Raw genomic sequence first — 19,455 nt, 5'->3', positions numbered from 1 at the left:
TCACATTATTTCAATTTTATTTGAATGGGTTAAGAGTTTATATTGCATACGTAGCTAGGTTTCATTAATTTTTTTGTTGAGTTAATGTTTTAGTTCAGCTTGCATTCACTATTATCAGTGTAGGAGGAGGCAACATGGTCCAGAGTCAGTATGCCATTGTCGTGCTGCAGGTAACAGTCTGATACTGGGGGTGAACAGTGAGGGGCTGATGCTCATCAAACCTGATGATAAGTTTGTGTTGTACGAGTACCGCTACCAAGATGTGGAGTCCATCTTCCTCGACCCTAGCGACAGCTTCCTCACCATCAACCTGATGAGGCAGCAACCTGACAACAGTCATCGCTGCTTCGTGTTCGAGACTGAACAAAAGAACGAGATCGGCTCACTCATCGTCAGTTACTGTCCTGCACTCGCTGCATGGATTACAGAAAACGAAGCACCTATCAGAAAGGTAAGATTGTAATAAGAATTTCAAGAAAAGATGTTTCTGAGCATGTAATACAATTGAAGAGTCCACTGCAAGAATGATGGATGTTACTTTCTTGTCGAAAATGAACCAAACTTAGCTTATGACATATAGAATATATATAGAGAGTTATATGGCATTAACACTGATAGTCATTGTCCAGTAATGATCGGAAAATCACAGTTAAGCTTTGAGCACTAAGCATTTCAAACTTTCAATTGAGGAGCGTTTTTGCAAAAGTCGATAGATGCAGAAATTTTCGAAAGTGAGCTACATATGGAAATCGTATGTTTTCTACCTCCGGAATCGATCTATGAAATCAGATTTACCAAAACTTGATTCATACCGTATGTAGAGACTACAAAACCTTCCAGGGTTTTTTTCAAAACTCGATAGATCCTGTCACTTAGTGTAATTTCTGTAAAATCTTGATTTCTGCATCTATCGACTTTTGCAAAAATGCTCCTCAATTGCTTCTCCTGAAAAATGTGTTCCAAATGACATCCATCATTCTTGCAGTGGACTCTTCAATTACATGAGATGTTTCTGAATATATGCGGTGTATCAAGATAAGTCAATTGTTAAGGACGACTTGATTTGCTGCAAAATAAGTTAATACAATTTTTTCGAATTCATTCCCATTTTCTAGCTGCACAATAATAAACTCTCCTATGAATTTAATACTCTGTGGAATCATTTGGTATTTCATTTCGCTAAATAGTAGTGGGAAATAATATTTGAATAAGCATAACTATTCTGGTATATCATTAAAGTCTATTGGATCAGATGGTGAAAATATCTCATATAGGCCTAAGTCTAATCTCTCATTGCAAGTTCTACACACTCTGCTGTTGTATCTCCGCTGCAGCTGTATGAATCTTTGCGACTAGATTATCTTTATTTGATATCTCAGTCCAGTGGTGTGAAGTCTGGAGACCACACCGGCCAAAAAACTGGACCATCCCTAATCACAAGTTGGAGAAACCTAATGAAGGCCGTAAAAATATAGTACATTAACAAGAGTGCGTACTTAGCGGAATAAAATGACAAATGGGTCAATAGAATATGACCATCAAAGGAACATTTACCATTGTCCAACTCGAAAACAAGATTGACTTCAGAAAATTATATTAACATTTTTTGCAGAAAATCAGGTCCTCTGTCACCTTCATAATGATCGACTTTACCTTCTGCTACACCATGTAGATGATGATGTTTTGGCATATATGGTAATAAACATTTAATGAGAAAATGCTTTGATTGTATAATAAATATTTTTATCACATGTTTCGAGCATATGATATCATTTCAACAGATGTTTATGAAAATATAACAAATATATCCTGAGAAGATATTCGTGGATGTGTAATAGATTTTCACGAGAAAATGTTTCTGAATTAAAAAAAAAAAAGCTTTTATGTAGGCTAATATTCATACATAGCTATGATAACTATAAGGTATAACTTTCTCTATTCAAAATATATTTATTATCTCAATAAAGTACTACAATATGATCAAATTTTGAATCATTCAAGACTATGTTTAATAATTACAGAAATAGAAATCATTGTTATGAGATAATGTTCTCGATGATTAAACCTTTATTGAAAAAGCAGCATTTTCCACAAAAAAAAAAAAAAAAAAGTAGAACATGATAACGTGCTTGTGAAGTGACATTTATTTTCAATATGTACTTTATGTAAGGTAAATTGTTAGTCACTGCGATATAATTATGATCAACATACTGAGTAACTATATATGTAATTAATACGAGGTTTTTGTTCTTTTCAGGTGAAAGCAATAACAAATGAAGACAGAATACGTCTTTACCACAACTTGGTTAATTGTCGACATGCTCTTGTGGATAGTGATACTTTAAGAAAGCCTCAAGATGCAGGTGGAGGATTTCTGAGAAATACACTGAGAAGGTAAATCTAGTTATGGTGGTAGATTCTTGTATTGTCTAGTACGGAAGTTTAGAAATTAGAAAAGAAAATGCGAATTTAATTCATTATATGAAAATTAAACTAAGACATTATTTAATGTTTTATTTATCTATTTTACAATACAGTACACAGAATTCCTTATTCTAACACAACTTAGAAATGTATTCAATTTCTCCAACCATCTGTCTAATTAATCATGGTATCGGTACACAATACTTTGTAAACAAAGCTAGTTCTGTCAGTAGAGTGAAAGATTATGGACTGGACTAGCCCAGGTTCAATACCAAGTGGAATCAGGACTTTTCATCTCTCTATAACTTCCAGAAAATCTCAAGAATCTTAAGTACTAAGTCTCAGAATCTTAAGTTGTCTTTCTGGTGAGTAAAATGCGGCCAGAGCTGGTGCCGATAAAACCATCTCTTTTCTGTCTCGAGATCGAAACAACATGGAAACTGCATTTTCTTTTTCTCCCTGCACTTTAATAGCCTTAATAATGTCTATAGATACCTTTATCTTTACACAAAACTTCAAGTCTTTCTTTTAGCTAAAGATTTGGTTAAGTCAATAAATGAATGGGTTATTTATGAAAGGGCCTAAGTCATTATTTTGTGAAAATGAGTTTGTAATGTAATAACTGCTCTTTGGGTGCAGATACATCGATTTAGATATGAAGAGAGTAAGTTTCACACTCTAAACGCTTTGTAGAATTTATGATACAATTTTTATTTCAGCCTTAATTTCAAAATTTTGGCTTATAAGGAGTTTTTCTTTAATTGCTAACAATGTAGTATTCAAGACTTAGGCCCTTTCATAAATAACCCATTCAATATGACAAACTTATATTCTTCATATACACTTTAGTTAGTACACAACGGTTTTTATATTACTGTAGCTCATGTGCGAAAAAAGAAATTGACATGACTGTAAAAATTATTTTTTTTAATCCTACTGAGATATGCATATGCAAACTTTCATGCAGTATAGATGGCGGGAGATGTGGAAAAAAATGTCCTGCAGATAGCTCAAAGTTTGTGAGAAGAGATAGGTTTTGAACATGGGCAAAAGTACAAAAAATTAAAACTGAGAAAAATGGAGTTAAACAGCAGAGACTGCAGTGCATTTTAAGCACACACATCTTTAAAAAATGGCTGCCAAAACAAGTGTTATAAGGGGCGCAAGTCTCTGAAATTTTGCGAGAGCATCTGTAAGCATAGTTACTTTTAAAAGTAAAAACAAAAAAATTGATATTTTTCGTGAAAAAGTCATTATTTCACTTCAATGTACCCTTAAGAACAGCATGTTTTTAAAACATATAGGCCCCTAAGTAGTTGATTTTGATGTACTTTACTTCAGTTAATAGTAAAATTTTGTGATGGTTTCGTAGGTTGAGCAAACATCGCTTAGAGAAGCTCCGTCAGGAGCATGGTTCATCCACAGACCATGGAGAGACATACAAGGGCTTCCCTTACGCGTACTGGGCGTTCAGTCGACAGCAGATACCGCAGAGCTTGAGCAAGATGCCAGAAGTGGACGAGCAGACGTCACTGCAAGTGTTCCAAAGTATTCTTACATATGCCGGGCTTGGGCAAGATGGTAAGACCTAAAACTGTACACTTCCTTGAATGAATTGTTATTTATGCTGGGTTATGCTACAAAATTAACTAAATAATCCAACACGTTGATATGAATATTCTATTAATATCTTTTTTTTTTTCGCAAGTCAAGAATTTTTCAGTATTTACGCAAATCTTATGCGTTTCTACAATGTATAGGATGAATATTATGCATTGTTAACTCAGTGTCCGCATTTTGACTAGATAATACATGATGTTTTAAAATATATAATTACAGTAAAATTTTATTTATACATTTTTATGGTAGTCTCAGGGGCGGCCCGTCCTTATGTGCTACAGTGCTACAGCACAATGATAATTTTTTCTCAAATAAAGTGTTTGCAATACCATAGTATTTCATCTGCCATTTGACAATTTCCCGTGGTTATGTTCACGACGCGTTATAGAGTGTTTAGTCTTCACTCTTCGCTCTTTGGTGCCTCAGACAGTACATTGTGCTACTCAAAACTCTAAATGAGAATGTAGACAACTAATACGCATGTGCGAAGCTGAAATCACTGCTCTGATTGGCTATTTTTACGCGGGGAAGTGCTGTAGTCAGCTTCAGTACAACACAGCTTGGAGATTACAAAAGTAAAGCGTAACGAAAGAATGCTTGTTTGTGCAAGTAAGTACAATATGTTTGGTAATTCAAGTGTCCGACCGCTGCTGCCATCTACCTGATTTTTGAGGTTCCTCCTGAATCAGTCAGTCCAGAAAATTGAAGCCAAGGAATTACGTGACAGTATAATTCAGGAAACTACTTATCGTTTCAGTCTTTAAGCTACCTAGACGCAACAAAATTGTTAAACAGCAAATTTTTTTAAAATCTTTCGCATAATTTTCCTGAACGCGAACTTGAAGTTGCTGTCAACAGCTATACTGTACTGAACAAAAGATTGTTAAAGACACAACTTGGAGTTTTATATGGAAGACCCGACTTCCGAAATATAGATGGAGCTGTTCAATTGTTAAAATACATAACATAGCCTCCAACAATTCACAGGATCCATTCTGTGAAGTAACGAAGTTGTTAAATATTTTGGTTACAACACCAATGACCACTGCTGAGCCAGAAAGATGTTTTTCTTTCTTTAAACGCATAAAAACATTTTTAAGGAACACTATGTCCCAGGATCGCCTCACTGCTCTTGCAATACTGTCAATAGAAAAGAGTATGATGTCCAAGATGGAGGGGTTTAACTCCAGGGTAATTGACAAGTTCTGCAGTAGGAAGGAACGTCGTATGGACTTCATATTTCGTCACTAGGCGAGTCTCAAATTAAGATAAATACATATAAGTGTATACAGTAGGCCGATATAGGGATTGTAGCACACTCATTATTTTGACCACCAGCCACTACTGGGTAGTCTGAAGAAAACAAAAAGCTTAAGGCAGAAAAAGGTATAAACTGAAATTGCATTTAATAACATCTGAAATATCGTTTGAAAACTGTCTGGGTAGAACGAATTGTCAATTTAGTAAAATTTTCAAGGAAAATTTATAACTTCATAGTTGAGCCATTTTTGAGTCTGAAATACATTACTCAAATTTATAATACACATTCTTGAAAAATATAACATTATTTGTAGAAAATCTTACTGCTTAGAGCAAAGCTGGCTGATATATTACATTTCGTACTCCAATCCATAACATTTTACGACATTGACTTACCTTGTTCTTCCAGTGTGATCTTCATTTAATAACACCTGATTATTATACAAAAAAAAAAAAATCGGTTATTTTGGATTGCTTGCTCCTAAGGAATCAACTATCCCCTCAAATTGCAAGAACTTTCATAATTTGTTCATTTGAATAATTGATTAAATGGCGATCTTACTCATGTTAATTGAAGCGTTGGCTGGAACAACGTTATAAGTTACATTTGGTAAAATTTACAGGAGCTGCAAAAATGTGTACGCGTACAACGTTGTTCTTATGAGCGTAGCAAACTTTTGAGTGGACAAATTTCACGTACTGCATTGATGGACAGTTGCAAGCCAAGGAGTATAGCAAAGTAACATGACATACAACATTATTACACAGAAACACGCCGAATGAAAATTTTGTAACTTACAACGTTGTTCCAGCCGATGCTTCAATTATGTAAGCATGTGCTGCTTATAGCTGTTTCGGTGCTATTCGACACCATCCTCAGAGCCTACTAGATCTACTGCTCAGATATTTATATGCAAGTGTTAAAAGCAGTGTACGAAAGATTCAACATGAATTGTTCATTTGCATTATGGTGTGTTAAAAGTTTCACAGTTTCTAAATTAGTGAAAAGGTCATTTAAGAACACAAAGTTTTTGGAGGAAAGCATGGGTAGCTTCGAATTTCCACGAATTTCAAACTGGGCTGCATCTTAACAATGAACATGTGCTGTATTTCCACGTTCTTACAGTTTCATTGCAAACCTAATTTCGAGCAAAATTGGTTTAGAACATAGCTATATATGACGTTTCATATCTCGTGGGGTTTAAAATACGATCGTATAAGTGTAAAAAAGTAGTATAAATGAAAAAAGTACAGCAAAAATATATTGATATAAAATTATATGAATTTTTCCGGAATCTCAGAAAAAAAATTAACAGATCTAAGTGCGAAGTGTATAAAAGAAGTTGTATTGTAATCAATTGCATTCTGTCATAATGTCTTTCAGTCTGATAATGCATTAATTTCTTTTACAGGTGATGCAATTCGAAGGGTTGAAGACGAACACGTCAACTTGATTCAGTCCATTATGGAACGGTGCATGCGCAAAGAGTCACTGCTAAATGAACTCTACCTGCAACTGGTAAAACAGACGACAGATCATCCAGATCCCAACTCGAGGGTGAACCTACGTCATTGGGCTCTGCTCTCTTTAGCTTGTTCTGTGATCCTGCCACCACAGAAAACTATTCGAAAGTACCTCATTGCACATCTCAAACGATGCTCTAGTGACTATGTTACGGAGGAGGGCAAATATGCTCGGTTTGCAGAAAAGGTTAGTGCCAACAGCCTTCTCTCTCATCTGTACTGGAAGATTTCTGTGGATGTTCGTGTGTAGTAACGTGAACGACTTCAAGGATGGAAGAAATCAGCAGTGTTTGAGTTGAAAGGGAACAAAGGAAATCAGAAAATTTGCCCTCTTTCTTAAATTTTCAACATCTACATGTAGGCCTACATTTCGTTTTCATCTCCACCATTTACAGATTCTTGCGAATTACAATTGCATAAGTCATAAAAACATAAATTACACTAACACAAAAGATTCTCAGCAATATATAAACTGATATTGTTGTTCCACTTCGGTATTTCGAAGATGATGGAATGCTTAATTCAGGAAAATTTTCCCCAACTATTAAAAGGAAGATAATAGGTGATGAATGATGATGGTGATTATTATTATTATTATTATTATTATTATTATTATTATTATTATTATTATTATTATTATTATTATTTTATTATTTATTTATTTTTTTTTCGTTGTTGGCAACTCTATAGCATCTATTAGATGCTTTATGATTGTGCTAACAGATGGAGTTACTTGTCAACAATGTGACGCTGAAATGTGTGTTCAGGTTACTGCCCAGTGACAGTACTGATGTTTTTTTTTTTTTTGGTTATGATTGGTTAATTAATATTAACCCGGCACACTCACAGTCACACTCACATTCATACAAATTTCCAGACTCTAGACACCCAGGGAATTTTTCTTCTTCAAGAAAAATTCACTGAGAGCCGAGCCCGGGAATCGAACCCGGGACCTCCTGATCTGGAAGCCAGCATGCTGACCAACAGAACACGGAAGCAGTCTATTATTATTATTATTATTATTATTATTATTATTATTATTATTATTATTATTATTACCAGTGATTTTGACGATGGCAATTAGCCTATGATGATAAGAAAGGTTAAGACAAAGACAATGATGCAATGTAGATGATGATATCATCATGGTGACTGACGATTACAACGATGATGATGATGATGATGATGATGATGATGATGATGATGATGATGATGATGTATGAAGTCGATGTGGTGTTACACGATTTGACTCAACTTTACTACAAAATTAGGCATTATATAATTTCATATGTTCCACTTCCTGATTTTAATTTTTTTTTTACCTATAATTTTAACAAGAAAACTCGGAAACACATAAAGAAATTTTGTTTTAAAGTCAAAGAAGAGAAGGCCTTTAGAAGTATAATTATTCTTCCTGGATTTTATTTTCGATTGCTCTTTACTTCCGGGATATGTTCATAATTGATTTAATCTGAATGACGTTTAACTTGTTTTGTCTTGCAGTGCTTGTACAAAACTCAGGGCACACGACGGCGCCAATGGCCACCATCTCGTGAAGAGATCATGTGTACCATCAACAGGCGTCCGATCTACGCAAGGTTTCATTTCATGGACGGCCAGTACCACGCTGTGGAGTTCCACCCATCAGCTACTGCTAAGGATGTCATGGAGATAGTCAAGAACAAGATTGGGCTTCGCGAGACAGCCATGGGTACGTTGGTCTCTGATATTATGCTATTCATGTGTTTTCTTGTTCACATTTATCTACTGATTTGTTTGTAGTAATTAATTGAATCATTTATTTTCGCATGTTTTATGTTTATGTAGACCACCATTAGAAATGCGTGGAATGTGCCCTGCAAAGGGCCTCATACTTCGCATTTTCAATAATTGATTAAATTGAACTATAAATAAATGTAGCCACCATGGTGACCTAATGGCCAGAGTGTTGGACTCATAATCCTGTGAACCTGAGCTCAATCCCCAGTGTACCCACAATTTGTAACCTGTGTTGGGCAAGCCCGTTGTCCAGGTAACACAGGGGTTTTCTCTGGGAGCTCAGGTTTCCCTGTGGTATTCCAACAAATCTTCATCATCATCTCATTTTATCTCATCATATATCAACTCATCTCAACTCATCTCATATCTCATCACATCATATCTCATCTCATCACATCATATCTCAACTCATATCTCATCTCATCACATCATATCTCAACTCATCTCACCTCAATTCATCTCATATTATCTCATCTCATATCTCAACACATCATATCTCAACTCATCTCATATCTCATCTCATATCTCATCTCATCACATCATATCTCAACGCATCTCATATCTCATCTCGTCACATCATATCTCAACTCATCTCATATCTCATCTCATCACATCATATCTCATCTTAATTCATCTCATATCTCATCTCAATTCATCTCAATCTCTACTCATCTAATATCTCATCTCATCACATCATATCTCTACTCATCTCATATCTCATCTCATCACATCATATCTCAACTCATCTCATCACATATCTCAACTCCTCTCATATGTCATCTCAATTCATCTCATATCTCATCTCATCTCATCACATCATATCTCAACTCATCTCATATCTCATCTCATCAAATCATTCTTAACTCATGTCATATCTCACCTCAACTCATCTCATCTCATCACATCATATCTCAACTCATCTCATATCTCATCCAAACTCATCTCATTTCATCTCATCTCATCGCAGGTGTAGCCTCCTATAGCGCACCCATGGCAACAACTCTGTCAATAAATTGGTCTACATAACTGGCTCCAGATGGGTGAATGACGAACAATCAAGTATCCGGCATTATTATAAAGAATAGTAATCCTCCTCTCTTCCTCTTTCCCTCTGATTCCTTCTCTCCCAGTCACCCTCCTTCCTTCTCTTCTCTCCTACTTCTGTTGCTCTGTCTCTTTCAATCTTTGCTCTTCTCCTCTCAATCCTCTGCCACTCTCTCTCTCTTCTGCTTCCTTCCTTCCTTCTTTTCTTCCTTCTTTCCTTCCTTCCTTCCCCTCTAAATAATTTTAAAATGAGAGGGACCTTGCAACCAACGATGCTTGACCCACCCACACTTGGTCTTGCAAGAGATGACAGTGACTACATTTGTGTATGTGCATGCGCGTATTTTTCTGATACCTTTCATGGAACCAGAAATGTCGATAAAAATTTCCTTTTTTTATTTTGAAAAGTTGGCAACCCTATTGTAGATAGCAAAGTATGACAACAGAGAACCTTGAAAATTTGTTAGTTGTATTTTGCAAACAGAAAAAAGTAAGTTAATAAAGAAATAAAGTGTACTGAAATACCTGGGAGCAACAGAAACAAATATAAATGATACTCGGGAGGAAATTAAACACAGAATAAATATGGGAAATGCCTGTTATTATTCGGTTGAGAAGCTTTTATCATCCAGTCTGTTGTTAAAAAATCTGAAAGTTAGAATTTATAAAACAGTTATATTACCAGTTGTTCTTTATGGTTGTGAAACTCGGACTCTCACTTTGAGAGAGGAACATAGGTTAAGGGTGTGACGGTGTCGTGTATAGTTCCTGGGGTAGCTCAGTCGGAAGAGCATTCGCGCACTAAGCGAAGGGTCCCGGGATCGATACCCGGCCCTGGAACAATTCTTCCTTGAAATTATTCAGGGAGCTACTACCTGAAAGCTCGATTTGTATAATAGGTTAAGGGTATTTGAGAATAAGGTACTTAGGAAAATATTTGGGGCTAAGAGGGATGAAGTTTCAGGAGAATGGAGAAAGTTACACAACACAGAACTGCACACATTGTATTCTTCACCTGACATAATTAGGAACATTAAAGCCAGACGTTTGAGATGGGCAGGGCATGTAGCACGTATGAGCGAATCCAGAAATGCATATAGAGTGTTAGTTGGGAGGCCGGAGGGAAAAAGACCTTTAGGGAGGCCGAGACGTAGATGGGAAGATAATATTAAAATGGATTTGAGGGAAGTGGGATATGATGATAGAGACTGGATTAATCTTGCTCAGGATAGGGAGCAATGGCGGGCTTATGTGAGGGCGGCAATGAACCTCCGGGTTCCTTAAAAGCCAGTAAGTAAGTAAGTAAGTAAATAAGTATATATACAGTACATGCAGAATCTCGAATAAGGGTAATATAACGAGATAGCAATTCCCTTCCTACTTTAGCATAATAAAATATTAGTGCCATTGGGAAAATTAAGTCTGTGCCTATGTAGTAAACCCTACAAAATTGGATTTTGCATGTTTCAGACTTTGTGCATGTAAATACTGGCCCTACTAATGATAATTAAGGTGTATATAACATGTATTTGTAATTACAGATATGAGTGAAGAACTACTTTTCTGTTGTTTCTAGGTTATGCTATTTATGAAGTTCTGGGCAACTCTGAGCGCAGTCTTGTTCCGGAGGAGAAGGTGGCAGACGTGATGTCCAAGTGGGAGAGATATCGGACTGCCAGTGCAGCGGCAAGCCAGGCTGCAGGCACAAACACGTGTCGACGGCAGCACCATCTGTTCCTCTTCAAGAAGCACCTATTCCTCGACCAGTACATGGACCTGGATGACCCCGTGGAGAAGGAGCTGCTGTACCACCAAGTCTTGCATAGTCTCAGATCTGATAGGTTCCCAGTTACAGAAAATGAGGCGGTACGATTCTTTTATATATATTTGTGTGAAGTTTCTTTCTGCTGGTGTAAATATTCTGCCATCCTAAGCAGGAACACAGTATCTACAGAAATTGTGGAATGGAGATAAACGAGTTCAAAGTTTGAAGCATTGCCAAGAATAAACCATATTGCTTGTTCTTGATCTAAGATACCAGTATTACATTTGGAACACTCTGAAAAATATTTTATATCTCAAAATTCGTATATTTGATATTTTCATAGGCAGGAGAATGGAAAAAATCCAAGATCCTTAGCATTGGTCAATAACAACATATTTTCATAGGAAAAAAGGCAGATACTGCATTTTTGTTAAGCATTGCAGTAAATTTATATCACTAAGATTCTTATCAAAAACGCAGTAATTAACTAATTTATAAGCATTTTACGAGGGTTAATCTTTACAATATGTGTGTGTATGTATCTAATGTCTACTCACTTCACTTGAGTGATTCGGGTTCTGCATATTGCGGATAGATAGCAGCACTGTGACCCATTTTCAATTTGTACACCACTTCGGTGGGCCATGCTGTACATGATGTGTATTTGTGAAGAGTTATGTCGCATACTGGAGTGAGTGTATGTGTAAGTATTCGTGAAGGGATTGGGTAAGGATGATGATGAAGATGAGGAAGGGAAAAGGGGAAACCCGGTGCCAGCATGTAGCCTATTCCTGTCAAACAGAACCAAGGGGGCCATCAGGCTTAATGTCACCACTATCAAGAATGACATATTCCTTCTCTTCATATGCACTGAGAAGAAATTTGGGATTTAACCCAGGCATATTGGTGCACAATTTAGTGATTAGGAGTTGTGCACCGTCATCTTTCCTAGTCCCGAGGTAGAAATTTTACATGAAAATTTCTGACCACGCCACGAATCAAACCCAGGTAAGCTAGTCTGGAAGCAGACGTGCTACCACAGAGCTAATGTGGCAGTCTATCTTTAGAATATAATCCTTATAAAAAATGCAGTATGTACGTCATATTTAGTAACAGTGCAGTATCTTCAATGAAGTTGCTGTATTATTACTTAGCTTCTTGCAGATACTGCTTTTATGCTTAGGATAAAAAGGAAATTTTGTTATATGCTGCATTACATAGCGATGATTTCCCTTTTTGTTAAGAAAATTATATAAGTGGATCAGTTAGAACTCACCAAGCTTAGAAATGTTATGTGCATAACTCAATGTTCATTTTTCCTTCAGTTACTGCTTTTTTGCCTAGGAAGGCAGTATTGTTGTTGTTAACTAGCATTGAGTTCTTGACAATAAAGCCATTAAGTCTCTTGTCCTCTAATATAGGAGAGTGATGTAGCAAAAAGTATAACCATTTACTGTAGGCATTAGATTTTGATGTTATGGTGGTTAATTACCTACATGCAACCTCCAAACTGCTTGAAGGTCCACACCTGCCAATGGTTAGCGGGTCCATATGATCTAGCTGGGATGATTGTGAGACAACTCCACCAACCATATCCCCTCTTCACCACTTAAGAGACGTTTATGCATGCTATGGTAGCCAGCATGCTGAAATGGCATTTCCTCCACTTTTGATGGAACAGTAAGTGACTCTGTCCCCAGAGCCTAGTTTGTTAAAAAACAGATTGTACCATGGGAAAGTGAGGATGGGATTTAAATAGGAGAGGTTATGGAATGCACTTTACTACTCCTTGCAACCAAGACTGTAAATATAAGCAGATATGGTATACATTTCCAGTCATTGATGGAACAATTCAGGAAATGCTTCAAAGTAATAGTAATGACTTAAAATCGCTCTTGTCTTCTTTCTAAATTGTGCCTACCACGATCACGTAACTTCGCCATATGCCCAATTTTCGTTCAGCTCTGTCAAGATTAAATAAACACCTTAACTGCCTTTGAACTATCATAAAAAAATTTCACTTCGCTCTCACTTGCTGGAACATTTCTTATTAATTACTAAATTTAGAATGGACACAAAAAATTAAATTAGTTGTAAAGAATTGCAAAAAAATAACGAACTACATTTAAAGTATCTTAAATGCCATCCAATCTAGATTTAAGTCCATAAAAATTCATAATATGGATTATCCATTCTTTATCAATTAACCATTCACTATATGTACTGTATGCGACTTTACTTTGTATTGAATTATCTTTGAATAAACAAAGTTTTAGTGTATGGATTCTTTGAATTGTTGTAGGTGATGCTCACAGCTCTACAGGCACAGCTAGAGCTCGGAGATTGTGGCGATGTGTTGGAAGACTACAGACCTGTGGCTAGTCACTGTTTGCCACCACGATTCGTGCCCAACATTCCTCACGAAGGAGTAGCTCTGCATCATCAGAGTCTGCGTGGCATGACTTCAGCTGAAGCCAAAAAGGCTTTCCTCAACCTCATACAAAGCTGGCCATTGCACAGGGCTACCATATATGACGTTATGGTAAAGAAACAAACGACATACGACTTTTACTAACATAATTTATTTATTACCTTATTCATTTTACTTATTTTACTCTTATTCCTTCCCTTCCTTCTTTTACTTATTTATTCTTACCGTATCGTTTTATTCTTTTTCTCTTTGCCACTAATATTTAAAGATAGGTCATTAACCATGACCAAAAACAAAAATGGTCCAAGTACCAATCCTTGAGGTACACCACTCTAAACTTCAGCCTCATTCGAGTATGTACCATTATGAAATACTAATTGATTTGAATACGCCTTATCAAACAAGTTCTAAACATTTTCAACTTGACTCCAGTGATACCACAGTAATGAAGTTTATAAATTAATATTGTATGTGACATACAAAGGCCAAGTGAGATCACACAAGGTAGTCCATGTGCTTTTGTGATTTTAAAAACCTGTCATCTTAGAACACGATGTATGTTTACAGTTTGATATTGACCTGCTGATTTCTCTTCCAGCAATCTTTTACATCCAATTGGCCACGAGTCCTTTGGCTTGCAGTTGACCAGGATGGACTGCATCTTCTGGAGCATCGTTCTCGCAATGCATTGTGCACGTATGAGTACGACAGCATCCTGAGCTACAGTCCAGCTCTGAACTGCCTGATGATCATCACCGGGAGTGAGAAGAAACAGAGCAAAGTCATCCTCACCACTTCTCAAGTACGAATATGTCTTGGCCTACATTCATTCATATTATGATAATGTTATTGGACTTCCCGCATTACTGTATTTTTTCGTATTCCTCGCTCCTTTTTTTTTTCTGAAATATACAAGTAAAATATATGTATGCACGGCTTATTCGTAATGAAGTTGGCAACATTGCCCAATATTCCTCCTCGCAAGTTCTAAGGTGGTAGTACAGGTCATTAACTTCCCATACTGGTATTTCAATCAGTGTTGCCAAGAAAGCGATTTTGTAGCTAAATCTGGTGTTTTCAGGACAATGGTCAGCTACAGAATTTTACCGTCAGCGGCTAGCTATTTATTTGGCGTTTTTTTATGATTCCGGCAGAAGGAGACGATATTTTTTAGTTTTTTTTTCTGTAAATATATAATTGTTTTACACATATACTTGCGGACAATAATATTAATTAATCATAAACTAAAGTTTAATATGGTATTATCACAATTTTCCATTGTGCGAGTATAAAATATCAACGTTTTATGTTAACTCGATTTGGTACAACCACGTTCATTTCCTGCCTCATCCATTGTTGTACAAATAAGGTATGCCACATTTGTTTGTTAAACTTTTAGTCTAATCATGTAGGCTGTGCATTGTTTCTGTAAATGAATTGTTATATTTAATCATAAAGAGTAGATAATGAGCTGAATTATTATTATCATTATGATAGGCTAACTTATATTATGATATATTATTTAATTTATCATTCCGCGTTATAGTTTATGTAACACAGACATACTTAAAACTTAAAATCAAACTCATTGTTAGCAGGCACATCTCCACCTCAGTGTGAAATCAGATTACGAACCGACTGGTGTGATTGTGAATGTGATTGTTTCCGAAGTGTCCAGAGTATTCTTGAGCAACTTCATTCAATTTTGAAGAAATATGCTGTGTAAAACTCCTTACGTTCTAAAGTTTAGAGACGTGTGAAAAAAAAAACATAATGGTGTTGAAAGATTGGGTGAAAGAAGTTGCCGGTGATTGTTGGAAAGCTCGATGTAAATGGTGTAAGGTGATATATTGAATGCAAAATATTCAGATTTAATTGTCATACGATTTTGCATAGAACATAGAGCCTACAAAGTAATACACACTTTCCGTAATTTAGTCTACATTTTTATAAAATTCTTCAGTTCCTAAAACTGTATAGTTTATATTTCAAATTTAGAAGTGATGAGTTAAGAAAAATCTGGAGTTTTTCAACTACAGTTAAGCGTTTTTTTAAGCTTCTTCAGCGGTAAATGGAATTCTGAGTTAGCAACACTGATTTCAATTGTTAACATGTTAAACGGTGTTTGGATTAGCAGTACATGTGTCAGAATCAAATTCAAGTGTGATAAGTGTATAGTTCGTGCACCTTATATTTTCAGTTCTGAAATTCAGTACCATTAAAGATATGAGATTGAGATTCTTTACTTACAGCAGAAAACTTAAAATTATCAAAGATGAGGAAGAATATGGAAATTATAATGCATACTATTGCAGGATATCAAATAAATGGCCGATTAAGCATGACAACTGACATGTGCAGTGCGTGCACATAAGATGAGTTTGAAATGCATCCTGCTCCAGGATAAAATTTATTTATTGTTACGTAACTGAATTGCATTTGTGTTTAATTGTTTTTAATTTGTCCTGAATACATTTGCTAAAAGTTTTATTTTTGTAATTTGTGTTCATTTTATTTTTATTTTATTTTTTGCCTTTCAAAAGTGGGGTACGCGACTTATTCAAGGACGCAGGGTATATTCGAGAAAATACAGTATTTCTCCTACCAATCATATTAAGCAATGACTGCTACTTACAGACCTGTTACTAAATGTACGTATTACTCTGTGAAAAGATTTATTAAATCTACATACTTAGACTTCAACAAACAAAATCTGATAACACAATCTCAAAGGAAAAAAGGAACTCTCTGCATCATAATCCACAGTTAATTCCCGATTTACCACGAAAATCGTCTGTAGCTGCATTTAGATTGGCAACAGGCCATGATTGTTTGGCCAAACACCTGCATAGAATTGGAATATATCAGTCCCCTAACTGCCCATTGTTTAACTCAAACCAAGAAATGGATTCAGAACACCTCAAAATCTGTGCTTCAGTGGCTGACCATGATAATATCTTTGAAAAATATTGGAGTGGAAGAGGTCAAATGACTTTATTGTCAAACGCCTGGCATTAGAAAACAACAACAACAACATATTAAGCAATGATTAATACCAATATGTTCTTGAAGGACGTTGTTTTCAAGACACAAGTTTATTATGTATCTCTACCGAATTTGTCATTCCTTGTGGACATTTTTACTTATCTTTGTTAAATATTGCACAAATATTTTAGGAATTATTGAACATAAAAGTGTGTCAATACTTTTTGCTGGATCCTGTATGAGGAGGTTTTCCAGTGCTGAAAAGGGGCCTTTAATATTTTTGTATATCATATTGAAAAACTACAAATAAAAAAGAAGCCACTAGAATTTGTTAATATTAACTTTGAAATCAGCCATATGGAAGAATTTAATAAAGGAGACATTAATTCAAATGAAGCGAAACAACTAACATTATCCAATATCAAAACCAGAAACTTCTGTAGAAAAGTCACTCATTCTGGTAAAATGACAAAAAAAAAACGCATTTCTTTTTACATACAACAGTGATGGATGGATGAATGGATGCTCTTTATATTTTTAAAATCTGTTACAAATTCTTGGTTTAGAAACGAGAGTTCACCATAGTCTTTCCACAATAAGATGCAAAAGTAGTTAGGTATAGCATAGACTAGTGTGCATGATTGATTATTACCCTTGTATCAGATTAAATTTAACATGAAAACTCTTGCTCAAGCACCTGAGTAGCTGAATAATTTTGAGGGAAAAATTGTTCCGGGGCCGGGTATTGAACCCGGGATCTTTTGTTTAACGTACCAACGCTCTACCAACTGAGCTACCCAGGAACTTTACCAGACACCAATCCAATTTTTCCCTCTATATCCACAGACCTCAAAGTGGGCTGACAACTGTCAAGCAACCAAAGTTACAGGGAGTTATACCTGAAAGCTTGATTTGCAAAATACATGTCACTGTTCGTTAACAGAAAGCCACAATTTAAGTCACACAGAGTTAGTGTGCACTCAACTTTGGTTGCTTGACAGTTGTCAGCCCACTTTGAGGTCTGTGGATGTAGAGGGAAAAATTGGATCGGTGTCTGGTAGAGTTCCCGGGTAGCTCAGTTGGTAAAGCATTGGTACGTTAAACCAAAGGTCCCGGGTTCGATACCCAGCCCCGGAACACTTTTTCCCTCAAAATTATTCAAATCAACTTTACAGGGAGTTATACCTGAAAGCTTGATTTGCATAATACACGTCACTGTTCGTTAACAGAAAACCACAATTTAAGTCACATAGAGTTAATGTGCACTCAACTTTGGTTGCTTGACAGTTGTCAGCCCACTTTGAGGTCTGTGGATATAGAGGGAGAAAAATTGGATCGGTGTCTGGTAGAGTTCCCGGGTAGCTCAGTTGGTAGAGCGTTGGTACATTAAACCAAAGGTCCCGGGTTCGATACCCGGCCCCGGAACAATTTTTTCCTCAAAATTATTCAAATCAACTTTACAGGGAGTTATACCTGAAAGCTTGATTTGCGTAATACACGTCACTGTTCGTTAACAGAAAGCCACAATTTAAGTCACACAGAGTTAGTGTGCACTCAACTTTGATTGCTTGACAGTTGTCAGCCCACTTTGAGGTCTGTGGATATAGAGGGAAAAATTGGATCGGTGTCTGGTAGAGTTCCTGGGTAGCTCAGTTGGTAGAGCGTTGGTACGTTACACCAAAGGTCTGGGGTTCGATACCTGGCCCCGGAACAATTTTTCAAATCAACTTTACAGGGAGTTATACCTGAAAGCTTGATTTGCATAATACACGTCACTGTTCGTTAACAGAAAGCCACAATTTAAGTCACACAGAGTTAGAGCGTATTCCAAATCTCAGCGGTGAGCAATCCGATGGCATCACGGTGTTCCGAATTCCACCGATGACGTCATTGATGCTCCACCAGTGTCGCATCTGTGCCATCAACTTGCAGAAGTGGTGGCAGTGTCCATCAGCCGCCATCAATGAATCTGATTGGTTCTTGTATAGGGCGGGAATTAGCAGACGAATAACATTGTGCACTGTTGTGTCATGGCGGTGTGTTCTGCTTTAGTTCTGCTGTCTTGTTTGTAATGAGCACAACGTAAAAACAATATGTTAATGGCTTATGAGCGAACATGTCAACGGACCAGTTACTATTACTGGTTCAATAAATAAATTGTTTATGCTATCTTTTCTTTGAACGAGATGGGAGTACGAAAATTTCGCAAAATTTTGCTAGCGTAGCACAGATAACAACTTGTACAGTCGCCATGACAGCATCGATCCTTCCAGCAGTTTTGTTCCTTATTTCGCTGCAACGTCACGTCATTGATACCACCGGACCGGTGAAATTCGGAATAAGCTGTTAGTGTGCACTCAACTTTGGTTGCTTGACAGTTGTCAGCCCACTTTGAGGTCTGTGGATATAGAGGGAGAAAAATTGGATCGGTGTCTGGTAGAGTTCCCGGGTAGCTCAGTTGGTAGAGCGTTGGTACGTTAAACCAAAGGTCCCAGGTTCGATACCCGGCCCCGGAACAATTTTTCCCTCAAAATTATTCAAATCAACTTTACAGGAAGTTATACCTGAAAGCTTGATTTGCACCTGAGTAGCTTTCTGCAAATCGCGTGATTAGAGAAGTGTG

At 36.5% G+C, this 19,455-nt stretch overlaps 1 protein-coding gene and 2 non-coding genes across 4 annotated transcripts in view; all 3 read left to right on the top strand.

Annotated features, from left to right (window-relative positions):
• Myo81F (Myosin 81F) overlaps window positions 1-19,455 on the top strand; it is a 337,994-nt gene that overhangs the window by 298,531 nt on the left and 20,008 nt on the right. For both annotated transcript variants that reach the window (XM_069819364.1, XM_069819362.1), the window contains exons 26-33: window positions 171-451; window positions 2,258-2,394; window positions 3,797-4,005; window positions 6,717-7,015; window positions 8,332-8,539; window positions 11,228-11,517; window positions 13,719-13,958; window positions 14,446-14,649. In XM_069819364.1, coding sequence (XP_069675465.1) covers window positions 171-451; window positions 2,258-2,394; window positions 3,797-4,005; window positions 6,717-7,015; window positions 8,332-8,539; window positions 11,228-11,517; window positions 13,719-13,958; window positions 14,446-14,649 — 1,868 coding nt within the window. The remainder of the gene's footprint in view (window positions 1-170; window positions 452-2,257; window positions 2,395-3,796; window positions 4,006-6,716; window positions 7,016-8,331; window positions 8,540-11,227; window positions 11,518-13,718; window positions 13,959-14,445; window positions 14,650-19,455) is intronic.
• TRNAS-ACU (transfer RNA serine (anticodon ACU)) lies at window positions 10,418-10,491 on the top strand. The gene has a single exon. It is a non-coding gene; the product is annotated as a tRNA-Ser (tRNA).
• TRNAN-AUU (transfer RNA asparagine (anticodon AUU)) lies at window positions 18,185-18,257 on the top strand. The gene has a single exon. It is a non-coding gene; the product is annotated as a tRNA-Asn (tRNA).

Source organism: Periplaneta americana, chromosome 2 (genome assembly GCF_040183065.1).
Source record: "Periplaneta americana isolate PAMFEO1 chromosome 2, P.americana_PAMFEO1_priV1, whole genome shotgun sequence".
In the NCBI taxonomy this organism is placed as follows: Eukaryota; Metazoa; Arthropoda; class Insecta; order Blattodea; family Blattidae; genus Periplaneta; species Periplaneta americana.
This window is presented reverse-complemented; position numbering and strand designations above follow the sequence as displayed.